Source organism: Patagioenas fasciata, chromosome 4, assembly GCF_037038585.1.
Source record: "Patagioenas fasciata isolate bPatFas1 chromosome 4, bPatFas1.hap1, whole genome shotgun sequence".
NCBI lineage: Eukaryota > Metazoa > Chordata > Aves > Columbiformes > Columbidae > Patagioenas > Patagioenas fasciata.
Genome location: NC_092523.1, coordinates 61,461,486 through 61,485,496, shown reverse-complemented (window position 1 = coordinate 61,485,496; position 24,011 = coordinate 61,461,486). Strand labels below are relative to the sequence as shown.

Genomic DNA, 24,011 nt, shown 5'->3' with positions numbered 1-24,011 from the left:
CATTAGGATAGAATCAGCTTATTTGCTGTAGTTTAATAAAGCTGAAAAGCACACTCTGCACACACATGGTGCTGTGAGGACTGTCCTTGCATCAATTTGCTTACAGTCATGAGACAAGATACCTGACAGACCCACAGGACAAAGGATTACACCTTGGTAAACCTGCACAGGGACAGTGGGGATGGGGAATATATCAATAGAAATTTTTTTAATAGTGACACTGTGAAGAAGTCCAGATATAGCTCAAAATCTAGCAGGCTTACAGAGTTGGAAAACTGCTGGGGTTTTTTTAGCAGCCTGGGACTAGGAGCACCAATTGTTCATAGAGGACGTGCATTTGGAATATGACCAACGGAAAGGAGACAAAGTGTTGGAAGAGTGATTTCTAAACCAGATTTAGAATGCAGGATCATAGGATGCAGGCTTCAGTAGTAAAGCTGGCAATGTTTCAGTCTATCCCTGACTGTTCATTCCAACATGACTGCATACTGCAGTGCTCGCTCCACCTACCACAGCCATAACCCTGTGACAGCTTGCACTCACCTATGTTGTAGTCACCAAGGTCACATCTGCTCATGAACTTTGGGGAGATGATTCTGAGTGAAACAGTATGTTCCGAACTTAATAATGATACTTCTATCAGTGTTAAAATCAACACTGTTGCTCTACTCAGAGCCAGACCCAGAGACTTTCAAAGCCTTCACGCAATCTGCTCAGGTTTAAAACTACAATTACTTACTAATGCCTGTAATATTAATTTAAAGTTCATTACACACACGGATTTTGTTACCATCCCAGGTTCTTACGGACCACCAAGACAGTATGAGTTCCCTCAAACATGAAGGAAGGAGCTAGCCAGCACCATCACAAGCCGCAGGAACAACTGCCCACCTAAACACTTCTGGTGATAACAGGTTGACCCAGGCATCCGGAGACAAAGAAGGTACCAAGGTAGCAGCGGCAAAGCAGGTGAATTAGATGGATTAACAATAGCAGCAGTTTGCCTCCAATACTGTTCTCAAGTCTCACTGCTGCACATTGAATATGCAAATTTAAGCCTGCTAATTAGTTCCCATGGCCATACCTTTCTTAAAAAAAAAAAAAAAAGAAGGCTAAAGAACACAAAGAAAAAGAGGCAGACTGTGTATTTCCATAGCTGTGTTAATTATAAATGACAAAGTGACAGCCGGAAAAACAAACTGCATGGTTTTCAGTCTAGCAGGCAACCCCTTTCTCTAGTGCAATATACACAACAAACGCAACCAGTACAGACTAAAATACAAATCGTCATAAAATAATTTTCTCCATTGATGCAATGTATTTTGAAATATGCCAGCAATAAAATATTGACTTAAATGGAAATGTTTATTCTGTGAATTGGAGGGAGTCCGGAGGAAGACCACAAGGACAATCAGAGGGCTGCAGCACCTCTCTGGTCCGGGAAGACCTTACAGCAGCCTCCCAGTACCTAAAATGGCTCTACAAGAAAGCTGCAAAGAGATTTTTTTTTTACAAGGACATGTAGTGATAGGACAAAGGGTAATAGCTTTAAAGTGAAATAGGGCAGATTTGTGTCAGATAAAAGGAGGAAATTCTTCCCTATGAGGGTGGTGAGGTACTGGAACAGTTGCCCAGAAAAGCTACGGATGCCCCATCCCTGGAAGTGTCCAATGACAGGTTGGATGGGGCTTTGAGCAACCTGGTCTAGTGGAAGCTGTCCCTGCCCATGGCAGGAAGGGTTGGAACTAGAGGATCTGTAGGGTCCCTTCAACCCCAAACCACTGGATGACGCTATGAATTCACAGAGGAGCCTATTGCAAACAATACCATTTTTAAACAAGTCTACTGGTACTTCACGTTCTCCTGCATTCTAAGGTAAATAGACAAAGTTTTGCACTGTTTAATTCCTTCTTGGTTTTCATGATTTCAGTGTACTGTTGATTTAGCTTCATGTCAAAAAAAGTTCTGCCTCAACTCTATGGGAGATATGCCTGGCTTACAAAGCCAAGAATTGTTCACCTGCTTCCTGTGGTGGATGACATGACATGAAGCAGCCAAGAAAATTTCAGGATGGAGTCCAAGCAAAACTAGTTGTAGGCAGACTTGTACTGAATTTTACTAGGGAAAGATAGCAAAGATCTAGTATTTTATAGTCATAATTTGCTAAGGAAATTATAACTACATAAATGACTGCAAAAATTAGCATGCTGCTTTCAAATTCTCTCTAGTTAGACAAACATTGTGATGTAACTCCTGTTTAAGTGTAGTTACATGTCTTCTGGACCACTGAACTACAGGGTGTTTGGGAGACAGTGTGAGAAGGGAAGAAAGTTAATGGGCCTTTTTTAATGGAGTCTTGGCGTTACTTTTCCGAACTTTCTAAAAATAACTATGGTTTATCTCCTTTATTTAAAGGAAATAGGTTTCCTCCTGCCTAACAGTAATACAAATAAGACAGCTAAAAAAGCAGGTTGATAGATAAATATTGTCCAAGAAGTCAAAGCAACATAGAAAAACCAAGAAACAGTTATTACAAGCGGAAAAGTTTTCTGCACAAACAAGAAGGCATCAGCTACTCCTATGCATCTGACGGATCATTACTTCTATTAATTCAGCAAAAAATCCCAGAAGTCTGAATGCTATTCCCACCAGTAGAGAAGTCAGAACAATAAAGCAGGAGCAATTCTGCCCCCCTCATCCACCCTTCTCAAAAAAAAAAAAAAAAAAAAAAACAAACAAACGCATATTGACCTCTGATTTATTAATTTAAATGTGCACAATATTTAAAGGTTTGGAAGTTTTGAAAGCTACCACAGTATGAGATGTGTTTAAAGAAAGTCTGTAGAATACATGATCAGACATCCATAGACATATTCGCTCAGATACTCTGCATAATTCACATACTCCCATCCTCACTCTTGGTTTTGCACTGTTAGGTCCATCACTCTAAGGTTCCTGCTAACAGGAGGCAAAGGATCCGAGTGGTATTGATATTATTCCAGTTTCATACTGAAGTAGCCTACTTACACTTTTGTACTTACCTATGAAGAGAAGCATCTCGGACAGATGTACCTTAATTTCACAAAGAGCATAAAAAGAGCACTATTATCTTTGTCCCTGGCTCTTCTTAAATGTAACTTACAGGAAATCATACCAAAATCACCCAAGATAAAGAGGACCTTCCTGGAAACAGGGCAAACTACCACCACAGGGGGAGCAGCTAATGGAACTACTAATTGCTAGCCCTTTACAAAAGACCATAGACCTCAACCAAGGGAAAAAAAACACTTTACGCTGTTATTAAAAGAAAGACATGACAAAAAGATACTCTAAACTGAACTTAAAATGTGAATCAACTGAAAAAAAAATCAGTATTAATTACTAAAATAGAAATGTATGCTTAATTTTTTTTTAAATTGGATGCACTGCAATATATAGGTGATATTATGAAATATTCTGCCATTAAATATGGTTTTTGTTTTATTCAATAGCCCCTTGTATCTGTTCATTATCACAACCCTATGAGAGAGATTGAAAGCAAGTGGCATTGTATTACCATTGTAAAATGAAACAAATCTACAGAAGGCATTTCTGGTTTTATAAACTTCGTATTGGAAACTGCAATCCCAACTCTCCAGTAGCCAAATTCCTCTGTGAACACCAGTTGCGTACACTGGCAGCACCAAAGCAATTCTGTAAATTTACCTGTTCAGGTTTTGATGATTAGATATGGGTGCACGCATCTACAGTAAACACTCAGTTATCAGTTTAGCGCACCTTTAGAGGCAAGAATGGAAAACTAAAACTCATTTTACAGAAGTTTTGTAACTTGTGTCCCTAATCAATATTATGGCGCCATGGTGGGGAGCGAGTGGAAGCAGAGCACAGTTTGTCAGCAGTAAGGAATTGCAGTTGTATGCCACAAAATAACTGAGAAAAAAAATACAAGAACATTCTTTTAAAGACACTTTTACATTGTTACATTGTACCTCAGAAAGACAACACAAAAACCAAAACAAAACAAAAAAAACACCACACACAAAAAAAATCCACAGTGAAAAAGTAACCAAATTACACCAGTATTTAAAGAGCACAGCATAGAGCTATTTCCGGGTCCTTAAATATTCACTTCAGATCTAACAAACAAGTAACTTGAAATCACAGGCACTCCCTGGTCAACTCCCATCCAAGGTATATCAACAAGAACTAAACAGAATTGCACGCTCTGACAAAGCCCTTGTATATCTTCTACCCTTCCCAGGGCTACTAATATAATAGGACAAACAGAGGAAAGCAGGTTTAGATTACTCAACTACTCTGGTTAAACTGTCATTGAAGAAATGTGGATGATTTTTACTGATCTTGTGCTGCTGAGTAGCCATAATCAGGAAAGAAGGAAAAAAAAAAAAAATAATCGCACATTTAAAAGCTTAGGATATTTTTTTCTGAAGAAAAAAAAAAGCACACCACAAAAAAAACTCGAACACACACACACACACACACACACACACACACACACACACACACACACACACACAAAAAAACCAAATACCATTTAATGTATCTGCAAAATAATTTGAATCGGTATATCTGTCTTCTAGTGATAGCTGCACAAAGCAGACATGCCAGACTAAAAATACTAATCAAAAGCAAATCTCAAAAGTCACAGAGGTTCAGCTGAAACTAACTTGGCAATCTATCATCTATTGCTTATTAGTTATCTGTCTGAACTTTCTGTTTACAAATTAGATGGATTAGATACAAGATCTTTATTCTTTTCAAAGTTTCCTGAAACTCTACACTCTGTCAATCCGAGGGGCAAGCAAAGTTTGTCCCAAACAACAAAAGTCCCAAACAAAAAGAAATGTCTTTATCTAGCCATTTCCATATAGACTAGTCAACTGCAATTTTATCTGATAATTTTTCTTTGTTAGAAAACAAAGTTATCTGCTTGTTAGGCGTGACATGGTCTGTGTTTGGCAGAAGTAAAATCACAATAAAAATCAAGGCATTGTTAACTTTGCCCTGTTAACTATACACACACATGCAACTACTATTGTTATAATAGGAAGGCAGGTGCAGTAATAAAACCAAAATATTTCGATAAGTTTCCCTTTCAAAGAAATGAAATGTCCTTGACATGGTGAAATTACTACAACACCACTGAATGGGTCATAATTTGGACCTTCAGCCAAATCAAGGTTGGCTTCATGTGCACAGGATAAGGAATGTAATACAGCAACATTTCTACAGCATCTATGTACAATATTCCAGACAGAATATATACCAGCAGCTGCCAGGGTATCTTCTATTATATACCTCAGTTTTCCCAGTCACAGCTTATTACCTCCCAAAATTCTGCCTATGTAGAAACATGGTGAGTTTGGGCAGTTGTTTTGTGAAGCTTACCTGTACCTACCCAATAATGCTAAATAAGTCTCCACTGTGCTCGCAAAAATCAGCTCAACAAAATCTCTGCACTATATAAAGCCTAATGAATAAACTGAAAATCACAGCCTGAAAGGTTTCCCCTAACCTTCAAAAAGTTTTCATCTGTATCTTGATTCATATTAAGCCAACTAAGTCAGTATCACAGGTGAAAACTCTTTGTTTTTTTCCTTTAGTGCACAGCTATAAGAAATGTCTGCTTAGCCCAGCCCTAGTTTTTGAAAACTGGCTCTGACTCTCCTGCAGCTCCATAACGTGTCACTAGAGTTGCACATCACCCCCTCACTGTCATTTGACTTTGGCTGCATGTAACAATGAGTTTAGGAGACTGCAACCGATCTCATGTGAGAGGAGTCTTAAGTCATTAGGTCCACTGTCTTTAAATATGGCTAGTAACCAAACCAGCAAACTGTACAGTGTTAATTCTTCAAACCACACACATCAAATTAAACTGAGAACCTTATGCTCCTTTCTAAAGAGAACTTTGAAAGAACACCCCCTACTTCAAGTTCCCTGCAATGCTTCCATAGGTTATCATACCAAAAAATTACTAACTTTTTCTAACCTGACACATGGCAAGCTCCAGTTTAAAGAATTAGTATTTCATTTTGACTTTTTTTTTTTTTTGTGCTTGGTAGAAACAGAAGAACTTCAAGCTGACACCTAATATACCTGAAGTAATATGGAGTTTCAAACACAGTCAAGCAGCAATCATCAAATGCCATGGGTTATTAATTCAACATTGTTTACAAGAGAGGAAAACACTTACCTGAGGGTGAGGGTCAACTGTTGCTCCTTTGACTTCACCAAGTCTCCTACTCTAAAAGTTGTACAGCCCAGGAAGCTTCGCTATAAAGCAAAGAAGAAAAGTTTTCATTGTTACTTTTTTTTGTCTCACACTTAGAATTCTTTCTTTGGCACCTAGAAAAATATTACATTCCAGTATACTAGTTTGACAAACTATCCAGTAGAAATTTTTAATGCACCTGTAGTATGGTTATCGGTAAATTGTAAACTCTCCTTTTACAGGCAGGAACCTCTCTCATTAAGAATAGTCTGACAAACTGACAAAATAATAGGCTGTAAAATATACAACCACAGGAAAAAATTTCATTTAGTACAATGCATTTTGCATCTTTTTCTTTCCATATTTCTATTTTCTAGATTACAAGAAATGCCAGGTTTTCAGGGTTTTACCAAAGTTGTTCTTGCTACAGTTTCTCCTCAATCCTTAGGCATTACCATCTATGTATTCCAAATACGAATGTGCTTGCTGAGAAGGTATTTTTAAAATTAGTTCAGCACCAGTTGATTAATAGAAAAGTTACATTCCTCTAGTTTATGGCAGTGTTTGTAAATACTTTTCATTTCTATTGTAAGGTAGACCTATCCATCGCAGTAAAAGTGCAGAGAAATGTGCTAACAAAAGTAGAATGTCTAAAGTTAAGTTACTCTACACAAATATATATTTCTTCTATTAAAATCACCTTCACACAACATCAAGAAAATAGTGCAAAGAGGAAAATAAATTCATCTGTTCTTGCTTTTTGGTTATTTTTTGCCCACTGCTCATAAGTCACTGCACACAGCTAAAATCTTCTTTGGTCAACTTGGCCAACAGAAGTATTCTTGCCCTGGGAACAATGGGAAAGAAAATAACAGTCTACATCCACCTTGTGTCCATTTATCTTTCAAATACACAACTCAATACTACCTGCTCTGAATAAATTCTAATGAGATCGTAAGATTATGTTGAATTTTTGGAAAAAAAAAAGTACATTATACTAATTTTACACTAGTGTTGGAGTAGCAAAGTAAAATTCCATGGTACATTATATATGAACTTGGAATATACAAATTCAGAAAGAACCTAGTTGCTCCGAGTCAACACAGGCTGCATGCAGAAAGCAACTTTCCCCTTCAAGTAAAAAAAAAGATGATAATTTATTGCTACTGAGAGGTGTAACTTCCTCTGGTACAAGAACCCTGCAGCCTGTTTTCTTTCAGGAATGCCAGCTGAATGTTGAGTATCAAAATGCTAACAATAAAGCCCTATACTAAGATAGGTTTTCTTCACAGTATCACAGTATGTTTGGGATTGGAAGGAACCTCGAAAGATCATCTACTCCAATCCCCCTGCTGGAGCAGGAACACCTAGGTGAGGTCGCACAGGAATGTGTCCAGGCAGGCCTTGAATGTCTCCAGGGAAGGAGACTCCACAACCTCCCTGGGCAGCCTGTTCCAGTGCTCTGTTACCCTCACTGAGAAGAAGTTTTTTCTCAAATTTAAGTGGAACCTCTTGTGTTCCAGCTTGATCCCATTACCCCCTGTCCTATCATTGTTTGCCACTCAGAAGAGCCTGGCTCCATTCTCATGGCACTCACCCTTTATATATTTATAAACATTAATAAGGTCACCCCTCAGTCTCTTCTCCAACCTAAAGAGACCCAGCTCCCTCAGCCTTTCTTCATAAGGGAGGTGCTCCACTCCCTTAATCATCTTTGTTGCCCTACGCTGGACTCTCTCCAGCAGTTCCCTGTCCTTCTTGACCTGAGGGGCCCAGAACTGGACACAATATTCCAGATGGGGTCTCACCAGGGTGGAGGAGAGGGGAAGGAGGACCTCTCTCAGTCTACTGACCATCCCCCTTGTAATACACCCAAGGATGCCATTAGCCTTCCTGGTCACAAGGGCACAGTGGTCGTCCATGGTCATCCTGTTGTCCACCAGGACCCCCAGGTCCCTTTCCCCTACACTGCTCTCTAATATGTAATTTCCCAACCTATACTGGAACCTGGGGTTGTTCCTGCCCAGATGCAGGACTCTACACTTTCCCTTGTTAAATTTCATCAGGTTATTCCCCGCCCAACTCTCCAGCCTGTCCAGGTTCCGCTGGATGGCAGTGCAGCCTTCTGGCGTGTCAGCCACTTCTCCCAGCTTAGTGTCATCAGCAAACCTGCTGATAGTACACTCAATTGCCTCGTCCAAATCGTTAATGAATATATTGAATAATATTGGCCCCAGTACTGACCCCTGAGGCACTCCACTAGATACTGGCCTCCAAGTGGACTTCGCACCATTGACTACCACTCTCTGGCTTCTCTCCTTAAGCCAGTTTGCAACCCACCTCACTACTCTATTGTCTAGACCACACCGCCTCAATTTAGCTGTGAGGATGCTGTGAGAGACTGTGTCAAAGGCTTTACTGAAGTCAAGGTAGACCACATCCACTGCTCTGCCATCATCCATCCACCTTGTTACATTCTCATAAAAGGCTATGAGGTTGGTCAAGCATGACTTACCCTTGGTAAAGCCATGCTGACTGCCCCTAATGACCCTCCTATCCCTGATATGCCTTGAGATGACATCAAGGATAAGCTGTTCCATTACTTTTCTAGGGACAGAGGTGAGGTTGACCCGTCTATAATTACCCGGGTCCTCCTTCTTGCCCTTTTTGAAGACTGGAGTGACATTTGCTTTCCTCCAATCCTCGGGCACCTCTCCTGTTTCCCAAGACTTGGCAAAAATGATGGATAGCAGTCTAGCAATGACTTCAGCCAGCTCCCTCAGCACCCACAGATGCATCCCATCTGGATCCATGGACTTATGGATGTCCAGACTATTTAATTGCTCCCTAACCCAGTCCTCATCGTCTAAAGCAAACTCCTCCATTGACCTGGCTTCATCCGGGGTCTCAGGGGTACAGGGCTCCCCAGGACAGCCTCCAGCAGAGTAGACAGAGACAAAGAAGGCATTCAGCAATTCTGCCTTCTCTGTGTCTTCTGCCACCAGGGCACCCACCTCATTCATCAGTGGGCCTAGATTGCTTATGGTATTAGTTTTATTTGCTATGTATTTGAAAAAGTTCTTGCTGTCCTTGACCCCTCTCGCCAGCTGTAATTCTAAGTAGGCCGTGGCTATCCTAGTTGCCTTCCTACATCCTCTAACAGCAGTCTTATATTCCTCCCAAGTGGCCACCCTCTCCTTCCATGACCTGTAAACTCTTCTCTTCTGCTTGAGCACACCCAACAGATCCCTATTCAATCCCACAGGCCTCCTGGTTCCCTTCCTCGACTTCCTACGTGTGGGGATGTTCTGATCCTGAGCATGGAAGAAGCAATCTCTGAATGCAATGCAGCTCTCTTGGGCCCCTTTTCCTTCAAGCAGTCTTGCCCATGGGATTTCCCCCAACAATTGCTTGAAAAGGCCGAAGTTAGCCCTGCTAAAGTCCAGGGTTGCAATTCTACTTGCTATTCTGTTCCTGCCACACGAGATGCTGAACTCCACCATCTCGTGGTCACTGCAACCCAGAAAGCCCTCAACCTTTACTGCTTCGACCAGACCCTCTTTGTTAGTGAGGATGAGATCCAGCAGTGCACCTCCCCTAGTTGGCTCCTCCACCATCTGCATGAGGAAGTTATCATCAATGCACTGGAGGAACCTCCTGGACTGTGGCTGGCTGGCTGAATGGTCCTTCCAGCAAACATCAGGGAAGTTAAAATCACCCACAACAACCAGGGCCTGTGACTGTGAGGCCACTCTTAGCTGCGCATAGAAGGCCTCATCAAATTCCTCAGCCTCATCTGGTGGTCTGTGATAGACACCTACAACCGTATCACTCCTGCCAGCCTGCCCCTTGATCCTGACCCATACACTCTCAACTCGTTCCTCATCCGCTCCTGGGCAGAATTTAGTACATTGCAGTTGCTCTCTCACATAGAGAGCAACTCCACCACCACGCCTGGCTGGCCTGTCTTTCCTGAAAAGGGCGTAGCCATCCATGACCACATTCCAGTCATGTGAACTGTCCCACCACGTTTCTGTAATTGCCACCAGATCATAATCTCCCGACCGAACACAGGATTCTAACTCCTCCTGCTTATTCCCCATGCTGCGCGCATTGGTGTACAGGCATTTCCGGGAGTGAGCAGAGCACACCGATTTCTCCCTACGGGCACAGGAGGCCACCTGGCCCTCATCCGTTTTAGAATGCTGCCCCACTGGGACAAGCCCAGCTACAACCCCATCCCCCTTCAAGCCTAGTTTAAATGAGCCCAGTTAATTCCTGCCCCAGCATCTTCTTGCCCCTGCGAGATAAGCCTTTCCCGCGTAACACTGTTCAGACTGGAGTCTTACAAACCCAGCCATTATCAAAAAAAACAAAGCCCTCCTGTAGCACCAGTCTTGGAGCCAACCATTTAGAGATTGAATTTTCCCATTCCACCCCACATCGCCACTTGAAGAGGGAAGGAGTGAAGAGAAGATCACTTGAGCCCCTGAGTCTTTCACCATCCTTCCCAAGACCTTGAAATAGTTCTTCATTCCCCTCAGACTACAGGAAGCAGCTTCCTCCCCATCTGTCTGGAAGACCAGCAGCGGGTAGTAGTCTGTCGGGTGCACCAGTCTGGGGAGCTCTCTAGCAATATCCTTGATCCGGGCTCCAGGTAGACTACAGACTTCCCTAAGATGAGGGTCAACCCTGCATATTGGGCCCTCTGTTCCTTTCAGAACGGAATTTCCTATTACAATCACCCTTCTTTCTTTCTTATCAGAGGCAGTCTTAAGTTGTGTGGTCAACTGCCTCTTCCTATGTGATCTTGTAGGCAGGCTTGGCACCACCTCCTCACCTACCTCTTCTTCAAGACCCAGGGCCTCAAACCTATTACGGAGGGGCACCTGGGGAGGCAAAGCAGGCAGGGAGGGGGGTTGCCTGTGATGCCAAACTGGAATACACTTCCAACCCTTGTCTTCTTTCAGGTCCCCTACCTCTGCCCGACAGCAACAAGGGTGGGGCTGTCTCAGGACCTCCGCCTCTGTCCGAGAGGGCAGGAGGTCCATCTCCTTTTTGGGGGTACCTCCCTGGGGCCTTTCCGACTGGCACATCAGGGTGTTACTCCACCAGTCGATCTCCCTTTCGCACTCCCTGATGGACCTCAGCGTCTCAACCTCCTCAAGTTTCACAATCATGTCGAGCAGATCTTGCAGCTGCTCACACCTCACACAAGTAGAGTGCTGGTCTCCCTCCTCCAGCAGCAGCAGGCCCTGGCACTCCCTGCAGCCGGAGACCTGAACAGCCACCGTTCGGGACAGAGCCTCAGTCTGCGTTGCCACAGTCTGTTTGAGACAAGCTCTCCTTCTGGAGGCGACCATGGTCATCAGCAGTCTGGGACGCTGGCAATAAGTTGGAGGGAATGACAAGCAACAAATGCTCTCTGCACCGTGCTGCACAAGCTACCACACCCGCTGCACAACCTGGTTGCTCCTCTCTGCACCTGGTGGGCAGCGTTGGTCCCAAAGGCTTTTTCAAGGCAAAGGGAGGAGGTGTGGTCGCCGTCACCATGGGAATGCTCCCCGTCACGTCAGCTGCTCTCTCGCAATGGCTGCCGGGGTTTCTGGGGGATCAGGACTGCCGGGAATCATGCTGTCCCTGTACGTTTCCCTCTGAGCTTTCTAATCTCAGCTAAACCTCGTAGTCAGCTGAACCTTGCCGGCTCTGGCTCTCGCTCCGCTGGCTCTGATCAGCTGACTTGCCTATAAAAGGTACAGTTCAAATCACAATTCTCAACTTAGGCAAGCACCGAAAACAGTTTCTAATTTGGTGAATTAAGTCACCAGTTATGGCTTGTTCCTATCAATAACACAGGTTTAGATTTCCTGTGCTTTGGTTGGCACTTGAGCAGCAAAGGGAAAAAGACACAAGCTGAGAGTCTAGGGAATGCTGGGCAAACAGTGGATTTGTGAAGTGCTCAACAAGGAAGAAAAAAGGACTATAGAAAATAGATAGAGAAAAATACCACAGCTGTACAAGCAAAGGTCATGGTTAGTTTTGACTGTCAAAATGAAACATATGCTTTTACATGGTCTACATCCAAGTGTGACACATGGTGATGCGCACACAGATAGTTCTGTCTTCCTTCAGATCACTCAACATGACAGTGTTTCTTCACTAAATCTCTACGATTAGCTCAGATTAGTTATCATCTTACAAAAACATACCCTTCTTAATACAATATGAACACATTTTGCAGCACAATGTCTGCATAGCAGCCTTTATTCTGGCAATTCATGGCACCTGAGTGCTTGTATTTGCAACGTTACCATCTGGAATGAGAGATATTTGAAATGAAACTGATAGAGGTTGGGTCACTTGGAGCTTCTTTCTGTAGCACAATAGAACTAAAAACCCATTTAATTCAGAGTACTCATATGATCAGGGCTAAGAAGCAATTACACTACTTTCTTATACAATCTAAGAGCTTTGGTCACTGTACCCACTATCCATAGTGTAACATCTAGTTTTCTAGGGTCATGAAATTAAAAGTGAATAATTCTATGGGCTTAAAAAATTCCACTTGTCTGTTTCATATTTTTGTGCTTATTTAGACTAAAACTTTCATTGCCTGACAATGCAATTAGGAGTTATTTGCAAAGTTAAATAAAATTCTGAACGATGCCATGACCCAAATGAAGAGAGCTATGCTAATGTTCAAGGGGTCTGATTGCAAATAATATTGAAGAATACTTTTTCCAAACTGATTTAAACACAAATAGTCTACCCTGGGGCCTGAACTGGCAGTCTACAAACCAATCTAACTTTGTACATGTGACTTGGAGAGGCTTGAAAAGTTGGCTTTAAACAGAACTGCTGCTGTAATGCTCATTATAGAGTAATGTTCCTCTGTAATGTTGCTTGTGGGATACTTATGACTATAAATCTTAAGATATCTATCTTAGAGCAATCTGATGAATCATCTCAGTTAGCCAAAAGTCTCTATAATAGCTATATGAAAAGTTGAAACACATTGATTATTTCACTAAGATTGAATTTGCTGCCAAGCTACAGATTTTTCAAATGCTAGCTAAAGTCCTGAAAACTGCGTCAAGGGAGCCCTGCTAATGCAGGAAAGTCAACAGCTTAGGCTAAAAAAATTAAACCACAGTTATTTTAAATGTTTGCAGTTAAAGGTCTGATACCTGTTCCAGATAGCGTTTGGTCTTTTATTCAGCTCTAGCAGGACCAACATTTCCCACTCCCATAAGGTCTTCATGTTATCTGGGTGATTCTAGCCTTCTCAGACCTAGAAATGACATCCCTGTACCTTTGCCAAAAGTCCTCCAGACCTACGCAGGAAAACGAGTCCTCCACACATCACCAGAGTAATTTCTTAAAGCCAACCCAAAGGCAGGTCCTACAGCAGAAGTTTTTATAGCTGGCACATGAAAACCAGTAGATGACAGGCCAGGTTCATTGAGGCAACATGATTCCAAGCTCTCAGTCTCATCCAGATCGCTTGTATGGCAGTAGTATGAAGTCTAGATAATTGTGCTTGCCTCAGGATAGTATCAGTTAAAAAGGATTTTCAGGAAATATGTGCATGGGATAACATAAATCACAGAGATTGTTACTCCTGCCTTGATTTTTTTATTAATTTAACCTAACTTCTTGCCAGCTCCTGTTTAGCAGCTAGGCAGAACACCATTTCTCTTCATTAGGTGTCTGTGTCTGCTGATGAGGTGAAGAAAAACAAACAAAAAAATCAATTCATGAAAAAAATTAACTTACTCCAGCATCTGCTCTTGGCTCCTTGTGATCAGGTAGGACGCTTGTGCGGACCTGTGGGACAAAGAAAAAAAAAAAAAGGCAAACCAAACATTACTTTTGTAATATAAGTAAGGAGGAGAAGTACTCATACATCTTTTCCTCATACCTTCTACACTTTAGAAATTAATTTAAAGGGAAGTATATGTGTGCATGTGTGTGTATATATATGTATACATACATAATTTAATAACAATTAATGATTTAAGTGCAATATCTTCTGGTTCCTGGGGAAAAAAGCGTCTCACCACTACCCATTTATCATTCCGAACTTTCCTCATCCTCTAAAGGCACAAAGGTTGTGCTCAGTTGCTCCTTTATTAAAACCAAATTGCTTGGGCCTAGCTTGTCAGAATTCCTCACCTATCTGACTTATCTTTGGTTATCTGGAACCAAAATTTTCAAACAGAAATGAAATAATGTACTACATTAAAAAGTACTTTTGCCAAGTAAGTACTTGCCTTTGCAGGCTGATCTGCAACAGACATCCTGATCCCCAGTCTCACACAATCCCTGACCCTGTCTCCTCCTACCACTTTCTAAGCATCTTTGAGGTGACAGATACTTGTAAGACATCTAAAGAAGGAAAGTCTCCATATTCTCCACACACAGTACCTCCAGTTGTCCCTGCATATTCTGCAGAGCTGCCATTGTACACAACTACTTCCATTTCACAAGAAGTAATATGGGACAACCTGATTTCCTTACTTCTATGGTTCCCAACATACAGTACAGGTTGTGTGTGTTTAGTGTCTATGTAGTTCTATTGTTGAAGGGTGATTGAGAACAGAGAACTAATTAAACAGTAAAAATGCAATAGAAAAAGCGTAAGAAAATCTCTGTAACACTCCTCTAATATGGTCTGCCTGAGCCAAAACAACCCATTGGATGAGTTTGCTGGTAAAAAGATGCCAGCTTCAGCAACACACGAGGGAGGCATGTACTGAGCATTCACATCTGTTTGATTACCTAGCCTAAATCACAGATATCCATTTACCACAAGGGCCCTCCTAAAGAAAAACCTTTGGCTTTATTACAAAGTAAAACTCAAACTCATTATGCAAATCTGTCGGCAAAAGACTCATTTTGTCCCATGTCCTCAAATGTGTCCTTCAAGTCTTTTATTCTAGCTGCAACTTACGATAGAAAAGAAACCCCTCCTTTAAAACAAAGATAATTTTACTTGTTTGTTATCCTAAACACAACATGTTACCAGAAAGGGCCAGTCAAAAAATCTGCCACAGATGTGACAATGTAGAACCTCAGTCAGTTCTCTTACCCCTTCATTCTCTACAGTGAGAACATTTTTTTCCACAAAAGCCTGAAGACAGTAAAGAAATGCTATATTAAATTTAATGAGGGCCAGCATACTTTAGAAATCTCTGGGAGTCCTCATTTGGATGCAATTTTGCACTTGTATTTTTTCCACTAATATAACATCAGCAACTACGAGGTATTGGGCTTTCTACAAAACACTAGTACAAAATTTTCAACACAAAATCAGTATCTAGAATTTACTTGTAAATATTTCAAGTCATAAATGAAAATAAAATTAATGATATCTCCTCATTAGTGATACTTGTCTTACCCTTTTGGGGGTGAGGAAATATCCTAGAGCAGGTTTGTTTCTTAAAAGAAAAGACGAGGTATCTATGACAGGCCAAAAATTCTATGCCCTTTTAAGATGCTAAAAAGCTGTTCTATATGCTAGCTTCAAACATATAATATCTAATAATAAAAATATAATAATTAGCCACCTTCTTCATCACTGATTTATAGGAAGGTGTATTTCTAATCCAGAAACAGTTCAGTAAATATTTTAAAACATGTAATTTTTTTTCCTGACACTAAGGTGTGCTTTAAATCAAGAGGAAGCTCAAGTATCTCGTTTGCTTATTGAAATCAATGGAATCCAAGGTGCACTTAATCACAGAATATTCATTCCTTCTTTTGCCGGGTGAAGCCTCAGTTCAGGAGAACTTATTTCTGTTTTTTCTGACCTAGCAGAGAAGTGGAAAGGGATGTCAAAACCTGACAAACCTACAGAATGAGCCTTCCATGTAACAAAAACACATTTCATAATTCCAAATGGAGTTGAATAGGAAGAAACTTGTTGCTTGTTTGCAGTCCCTACCTCACTAGTGTCACAATGAAAGAACTAGAAAAAGTATCCACAACCTTCAGTTTTCAGTTCTAAAATACTTTTTAGTTCAGCTACATGGTTGCTTTGTTTGGTTTGGTTTTAATCACTTTATAACCAGTAGTCATACAGCCAAATATACATAAATACTGCATTTGGTGGGACTAGCAATAGATTGAGCCTCTCTTCTCTCTGAAATATATTCTTTTTGAAAAGAAACTGGGTTTTTTGATCCAAGCCTGAGCTTTTATTTTTTTTGAGAAACAGTTTTAAAATATTCATTAAAAAGAGAAGTTGTATATATGTATACAAATACATATACAGGAGGTAGGGTCTGGTCCCTTTCATGTTGTCTGTTGGTTGAGTTCCCAAACATACTTAAATTCTCACAATACTACAATTATCGGAGTCCCTCTCAAAGATGCCAACATGGGCCAGGTAAGCATCACTACAAGCACAGTTTGCAACCAAATAAAAAACATGAGAAAAAACTCAGTTCTAGTCCCAATCCACAAAATGAAAGAGGAAAAAAAAAAACAAAAAACAAAAAAAGAGAAACATAAGGGATTGGAAACATCAAATATTCTCCCAGTACGTTACCTGATTAAACAAACTGCTGTGCTTTTAAAGACCTTGTCATAAACCAAACTTTTCCCTAATGGCCCCAAGAGTATTCTAAAACTACTGCAAAATATAAATACATACAAAAAGGCAGGTTTTGATCTCAAGCATCCACTATTTCATTATAATTTCAGTTCTCTCATTATTTGTTCTACATTTTCCCCAAGGAAAAAACGCAAACCTGTGAATGGTGAGTTTATTTGGAATCGGGGTAAGACTGAACTTCCCTGGATTAACACAGACAAGAGACATATGAAAAGACAAAAACAAGTGAAATTAAATACAGCTTGTAAGCTAGGTCAAATGGAAAATGTGACAAGTTTTCATTCTAGTTATTTAGTCTGTGAAATAATCTAGATATCTTATATATGCTACAGTTTGTCACACCTGGAAGAACACCAGTGCACTAGAGTAGATAATCATTTTTCTTTAAATCTCATATAGAACCACACACAATGAGTAGCTATCCTTATACTTTCTAGAGCATTTATCGCAGACACATCTAAGTGTTAAATTGTTCTAGGCATAAATGTTAAGTTCAGCTTTAATTAACTGTCCTTTCATATAAGGCAGCTTTATATGATGAAAAAGAGTATTTCTTTCAGTCATTCACAGCAGTCTAAGCCACATCCACACACACTGTCAAAGTGCAGAAGACTGAAGCATTATCATTACTGAAACTTTTGCACCTGCCCTTAATTAAAGCCTTTGCATTTCAGTTTATTATTGAAGGCCACGTTTAGAAGGCAGTTAGGTTTTACAAAGACATCATGTTATATCTTTTTCTCAGTTACCCTAGATGTACCTCATCAGATCACCAGTGGCTTCCAGTGACTTCCCAGTACTTACTGCTGTTGGCTGCTAAATGCACTGTTCTGTCACCACTGTTACATTGCTCACGGCATCTCACAGTAACCAGGTACACACCACAGTAGGTAAAGTACAGGATAACTGAGATTCCTAAAAGCAGTCACTAAGAGGTTGACTTACGTTCTTGAAAAATTGACTTGTACTCTTTCAAAACAGTACCTTCCTAGATGGCTTTCAACATTTTTTCTCTCAGTATAAGTCTAGCAGTGGTACAAGAACACAATATGTGCAGACAATTTTACCTTCATGTTACCTGAAGGTGCTCTGGGACAGTGACCATCTGCACCCTTTTTTCTCCTCCAGCCCCTTATGCCCAGCAGGTAAGCACTGAGCTCTGCTAACACAATCCCAGAACCCCACAGACAGAAGTATGAACAGTCTGTCCCCCCCTCTTCACCACCCCTCAGAGTCAGGGAGCACATTTCTTACAACTTTTCAGTCAAATAACTTGTAGCTTCATGTATATGTGCTGGATCAGCTGAAAATGCTGAAATTGTTACTAGGTTCTGCAACAATATTGATCAGATTTTATAGGATAGATCCCATTCCACCACATGCAGCAAATTAATTTTTAGAAGACGATACTGATGAGACACAGGACATTTACCAGGTATTTATTTTCATCATATAGATTAACAATTTGCTAAATAGTTCAATCAACATAATGTAGTCAGCAAAGTAAAACACTTTCATCAATACTTTGTTAGATACCTGCTTATTAGATAGAAGACATAATGCTAATACAGCCTTTTTCCAGACTTTATTGCACAATTATTTCTAAGAGTCCATATAAAGCAGAAAAGAAAAATCTTTCCCAATAGGTGTGCATGTGGTATTGCAGGGCTTACAGTTCCAATGAAAAAGTTGCTATGCAGAGAGATGGACAAATGTTAAAAATAAAGACAAAAACAAGTAAGGGGAATATAAGCTATATCACCTTACTGTAATGCTTTTGCACTGGCCTTACATACACTACATTTATTACACAATGTATTAATAAAATTAAAAATATAAAATATTGTATACATGTATTTCCATACTATCTGTTGTATTGAAAGTGGGACTTTCCCTACTATATGTTTGCCCTTATTATTTGCTGTATACCAAGTGACAGTTTCAGCTATGTATTTATCTGAAAGGGTCAAGTAGAAGGGCAGGCGTATCTGCATATGGTTGGATACTTTTTATAGACAATGTTTGATTGTGAGTCTCTTGCAGAGCGTGGAGTCAGAATCATTCACTTGTGCAGCACTAACACTATGTACTAGCTCCAGGCACACTTCCCAAAAGCTAAGATGTGGATAAGAGAAAATACAAATTTATCAGTCTCTAAGAGTCTCTCATAAACTGCTTTTCTTCTCAAATTCTCTGCAACTTAATATCTTTCTCTTGCCTGGTAGTCTGCATCTTTGTGTGCTTTCTGAAGATGGGGAAGTGCACCTCATGTCCCAACACATGGTGCAAGATTAGCATTAGGAGATCCCCCCCAGCAATGTCTGAAGTTAACAGAATTTAACAGTTTATGTAGCTGCAAAACACAAAAGCCTTCAGTATCTGATCATGAATACGGTTTTGTTTGTGTATTTCTACAGCTTGGGCATATGATCAGAATTGCCTTCAAAAACTGAAATCCACAGTTCAGAAATAATAGATGACTTAGGAACATTGAGTAATGACCGCATCACAACAAACACACCACCCCTGCAACATCCAAATGGAGGCTGGAATAGACCAAGTGACCAACAAATATGTACACTATGAGTGCTTTAGGACATGGTACAGAGAATCAGATCGGATCCACCAAGGCTTATTATGACACCGACAATACTCCTGCACTGGTCCTCAGCAGCTGAGACGGCAGGAGGAGCTGCAGCCTGGGCGCAGGGCCCAGCTCCACATGGCTCCCAGCGGCTACTGCTGATGCTTGCTCTGCAAATCACCACAAACAACTAAGAGCTGACTGTACAGGAGATGTGCTGGGAGGAAAAAAGGCAGCTCTTGTTAATACTCTTTCCCCCACAAAGCACCAAGATCACATACACAGCTTCTTCCCCAGTACACTCCAAAACTGAAATGCACAAAGCTGAAAAACACACATTTGAAACACAGTTTTAACAACTTTGCTATTTCTAGGTCTATCCTCTTCCATAGCTATTCAAATGATAACGCATCTTTGAAGGTAAAGTCCCAAGGTTTGATTTATCTCTTGGAATCCTGGGGAATATGAAAAAACTGACATATCTACCCACATAAATCTAAATAATCCTTAATATGTTTTCAGTGTGTATAATGAAAAAAACTAAAGGAGGAAACCGTTTGTTTACCTTGTTAACATAGTACATGAGTATCTAGCATGAATGCTACATTCAATTTTTTTAACCTATTTGAAACAGCTTTTCTTCTTCCACTGCGAAAGATCTGTTGACTGTAAGGTTATGTGAGAAAGTAGAAGTGACAAAGAAAAATGGTCTTTATAAATTAGAGATAATTAACGTTTCAGTCTTAGCATCATTAAAAATAGATGCTCTTCTGCTACTAGCAATTAATTTGCTTTTTATTGTAACTTGGGGTACAGATACTCTGCCAGTATCAGTTGCTGCAGCACATTGTTTTTCAGGGAGAATAAAAAGTCACAAATTGCTGCACCCAGTTAACTCTCAGCGAAGAGGTAATGAAGACCTATGCTGCAAAGCATCCTTGTTTTGTATGATGAGATCACTCCCTTGCAGACTGCAAAAGATGACCTCTGCACTGTGGTTTCAGTGCACACAGTTCGCATTCCTGAATAAACACCTATGAGTGATGGTTGAAGCACTGCAGGGGTTTGAAACACCATCCGTTCCCAGCTCTGCACATCCAGCCATGACAGCGAAGAGACACAGCACCCACCTGCCCAGAGTCCCCCCCAGAGACAACTGCTGATTGACAGAGGCAGCATCCCGTGGAGGGTGGGTTGGTTGCTTGGTTGCTTGTTGGTCAACCTTCTTTTTTTGAAGTCACATTTTTGCATGCATTACCATGACTGCATGTAGCAAAATAATGAAATAACAGGCCCTTTCCTCCATCTCTCAGTTCTTCCAAATAAAACCCAACCATATGAAGAAACCTTCTGTAGTCTTATATAGGTACTGAATATTCCACACATTTCCTCAGTTATAAATTTTATAAAATATAACATCAAGTTTGAAATATTTAAGCATTACAATAAGGCAGTAGGTCAGCTGCTTTTCCCACCCCCACCATAATTTCCAGGAATCACCCCTTTAAAGTCAGTTACATACTGGGAAAAACCTGAAAAATCTGAAAAGTAAAAATCCCATTCAAAGTGCTTGCGATGCCTGTGCTTCCCTCCCTGCTTTCACTGTGAAATAAAAGTCACAGAAGACAAATTCTAGTTTCTGTCAGCAAGCTACTGATGGAGCATTCCTAAGCTTTTTTGGCTATTCTTTTATATAGGCCAGCCAACAGGGAGTTGTTACTTGCTCAAATCTGAAAACCTCAGGCTGGTTCCATTATCCAAAGATCACCGAGCCAGACTCCACAAACTAAAAAATGTAGCAGCTAACTGCAGCCAGGGAAACCCATTTTCTGACAAATTACATCCCAAAGAATACTCGCTCCAGAACAATTAAGAAAATAACATGTAGAAATGCATATACAGGCTTTTCTCTCACACTTTTCGTGTCCCCCAGCCCCATCTACACAAGCATATTGCTTGAGCAAAACATGACTGATCTGGCAATCTCTCAGTCTGTCTGTTTGAGCACCTTGGTCCCCCCCAGCAGAATATAACCCAAATGTTCAAGCTGGAATTTCAGGGAAAAATACTGTCCTAGAATGAAAGTATCCATCACTACTCACAGGGCCTGAGGCAGCTGGATAGAGGGGGAAAAAAAAAAAAAAAAAATCTGATTTCCATATAAGTATTGGAAAACCTGTGTCCAAAAAAAAGTGCTAGAAAAGCCAAGGAAAGAACTTGTATTCTAACCACTTATTTCAGGGGATGCTTGAGAGGATACAAGCCAAGGCTGGTGAAAAGTCTATACAGTTGTCCAACAAACAGCCAGTCGGTCTCAATTCAGTTTGTGATGCACAACATAAATTAAGGCAAATATTGCTGGACCGATTAGATGATGAGTTAAACAGCAATATAAAATTACTAGAACACAACCTTCTGCAACAAAACTTGCCTGAAAATTGCACTATGACTCTGAATATCTTGAACACGATGAATAGAAATTCCTATTTTTTCTTTACTAAATAAACAGTCTATTTTTGAGTATGCTAAAATCTGCATTTCATAATTTGTATCTACCGGCACAAAAATCATATTAAATTATTCTCAAATCTTATTATAAATTAAACATGACATCATTTACACTGATGAGCCAGTTACTTACAAGAAACAAAGTTTATATTTGCATCTAGCATAGGTATTTCCAACATTCCCAGTTGCTCAACAGATTGCAACATTTACTTAAATGGTAGAAGGTTATACACATATTAAACAAAGGAAATAAAAAAAAATCTCGCTATCTTCAACAAGTCTGGACCTTTCAATACTTTCTACAAAATACCCCTGGGCCTTCTGACTCATGGGAGAAGCTGAAAGCGAGAACTCAGAATTGAAAACCTGCTGAAGGAGTCATGCCCCCAGGAGACACGCTCCACCTACGTTCCCTCTGGAAGCTGATGATGTCCCTCTGCCAACACCTGAACGCGTTGCCTGCTGGGGCCTTACATTCAGTATTTTGAGCGAGCTATTTTTATGTGAGGTACAGCACTAACCAACTATCCTCTCCCATAGAAGCAGAAAATTGTCATAAGATTACCCGAAAAGAAAGTTAAATATTTTGTCTCACACACACACTTGTTTTAAGGCTTAAACACGTTTTAACTTGAGTTTTTACATTTTGAAGTGAACACTTCAGATCAGTTGTGCTCAACCAGTTAGTCTTGACCTTCTTCATTTCCCACCGGGTGTCCTACCCCAGGGAATTCTAGCAGTGGATTTTCCCTGCAGTTACTGCTACAAGCAGTTGCAGCAGTATCACCACCACAAAGAACTTTTGCAAAGACTTGAAACAAATACAATAGTTTCCCGAAAACCTGTGTCATGTTTACAAGCAGTGCCCATGAGTCAGTATTCTGGATGCCCGTAGGATACACTCAGAGAAGCAGAGAAAGCTGCTTCAATTCTACCTGCTGCCCTGAAAAGCGGTCATAAAAGTCTGAAAAGCAATCAAGAGCCTGATACTTTAATAAAAAGAAGTATTAGCAACACAGGGCTCTAAGAACCTCCAGATCATTTGTTTCAATATCTTACGGTAAGACACTAAATAATAAAACTCTCTTCACACATTTTTTTAACTCAATCTTGAAATAATTTGAATTTTTTCTCCCACTCTTCTGACTGGAGGGTCATTCAAAAAAAAGTGATTGATATAATAGTTCAGAGTCATTTTCTAATTTGCAGCCCAGCAAATGGAGACTTTATATTCATTTGCTCTTCTGCCAACATGGTCTTTTAGCTAAGTAATTATTTTCTATTCCTCATACTGGTCTCCTGATGTATTCATAAGAAAGGAATCATATGCTCTCTCATACTCCATTTTGTTAGGACAATAAGCCAAACTTTTCCAGTACACTGTCACACAATAGGTTTTCTATTCCCCAGATCATCCTATCTGTTCCTTTCCTAATTCATGTCTCTCGAACACAAATGATCACATTACTGACAGCTTTCCAGAAAAGGCCTAACTAGTGTATATTGGATATAGTTCCCTGGATTCATCTGTGAATCCTGTTGGCTTCTCTCCACTGCACTAGATCCTCTTTTCAGTGACACTTTGGTCAATTAATTTACCTTCATTGTCCTTCATATAATTTATTTCCAACATAAAATCTTAGTTTATCCCAAAAGTTCACATCTGTAAAAAATACAGGGTCATGTACTTGGAGACTGGTTTTCATCCCATTTCTATTACTACAGACTGAGTGCTTTGAAGCAGCTCCGTGGGAGGAAAGTTGTCTCAGCTGGCAACCTCTGTTCCCTTAGGAGACCGGGTGCGCACACCAAATTTTCACTAATAAGGGGAAGTTGAAGTACTCTTACACATATTTCCAGAAAAGTGGGGAAAATAAGATCTATCAATAAGGATTTTTCTTTTGCTCCTATGACAGTTTGTGATAACGTTTGAAAAACAGCAAAGGCTATTACCTAACAGATAGTAATTCACTTCTGGTTTGGGGAACTCTGGGTAAAATCGCTCATCAGATTTACTGTGGCAGAAGGCATAAATAGAGGTTAGACAGATGAGAGGGAGCATGTAA

At 40.4% G+C, this 24,011-nt stretch overlaps 1 protein-coding gene across 13 annotated transcripts in view; it reads right to left on the bottom strand.

Annotated features, from left to right (window-relative positions):
- The window catches only part of INPP4B (inositol polyphosphate-4-phosphatase type II B), a 428,243-nt gene that overhangs the window by 222,729 nt on the left and 181,503 nt on the right, over positions 1-24,011 (bottom strand). For all 13 annotated transcript variants that reach the window (XR_011738872.1, XR_011738873.1, XM_065836253.2 and 10 more), the window contains 2 exons: positions 14,012-14,062; positions 6,218-6,297 (listed from right to left, as the gene is read on the bottom strand). Coding sequence is in view for 11 of the 13 variants with exons in the window: in XM_065836253.2 (XP_065692325.2) it covers positions 6,218-6,297; positions 14,012-14,062 (131 nt within the window). In the remaining 2 variants the exon portion in view is untranslated. The remainder of the gene's footprint in view (positions 1-6,217; positions 6,298-14,011; positions 14,063-24,011) is intronic.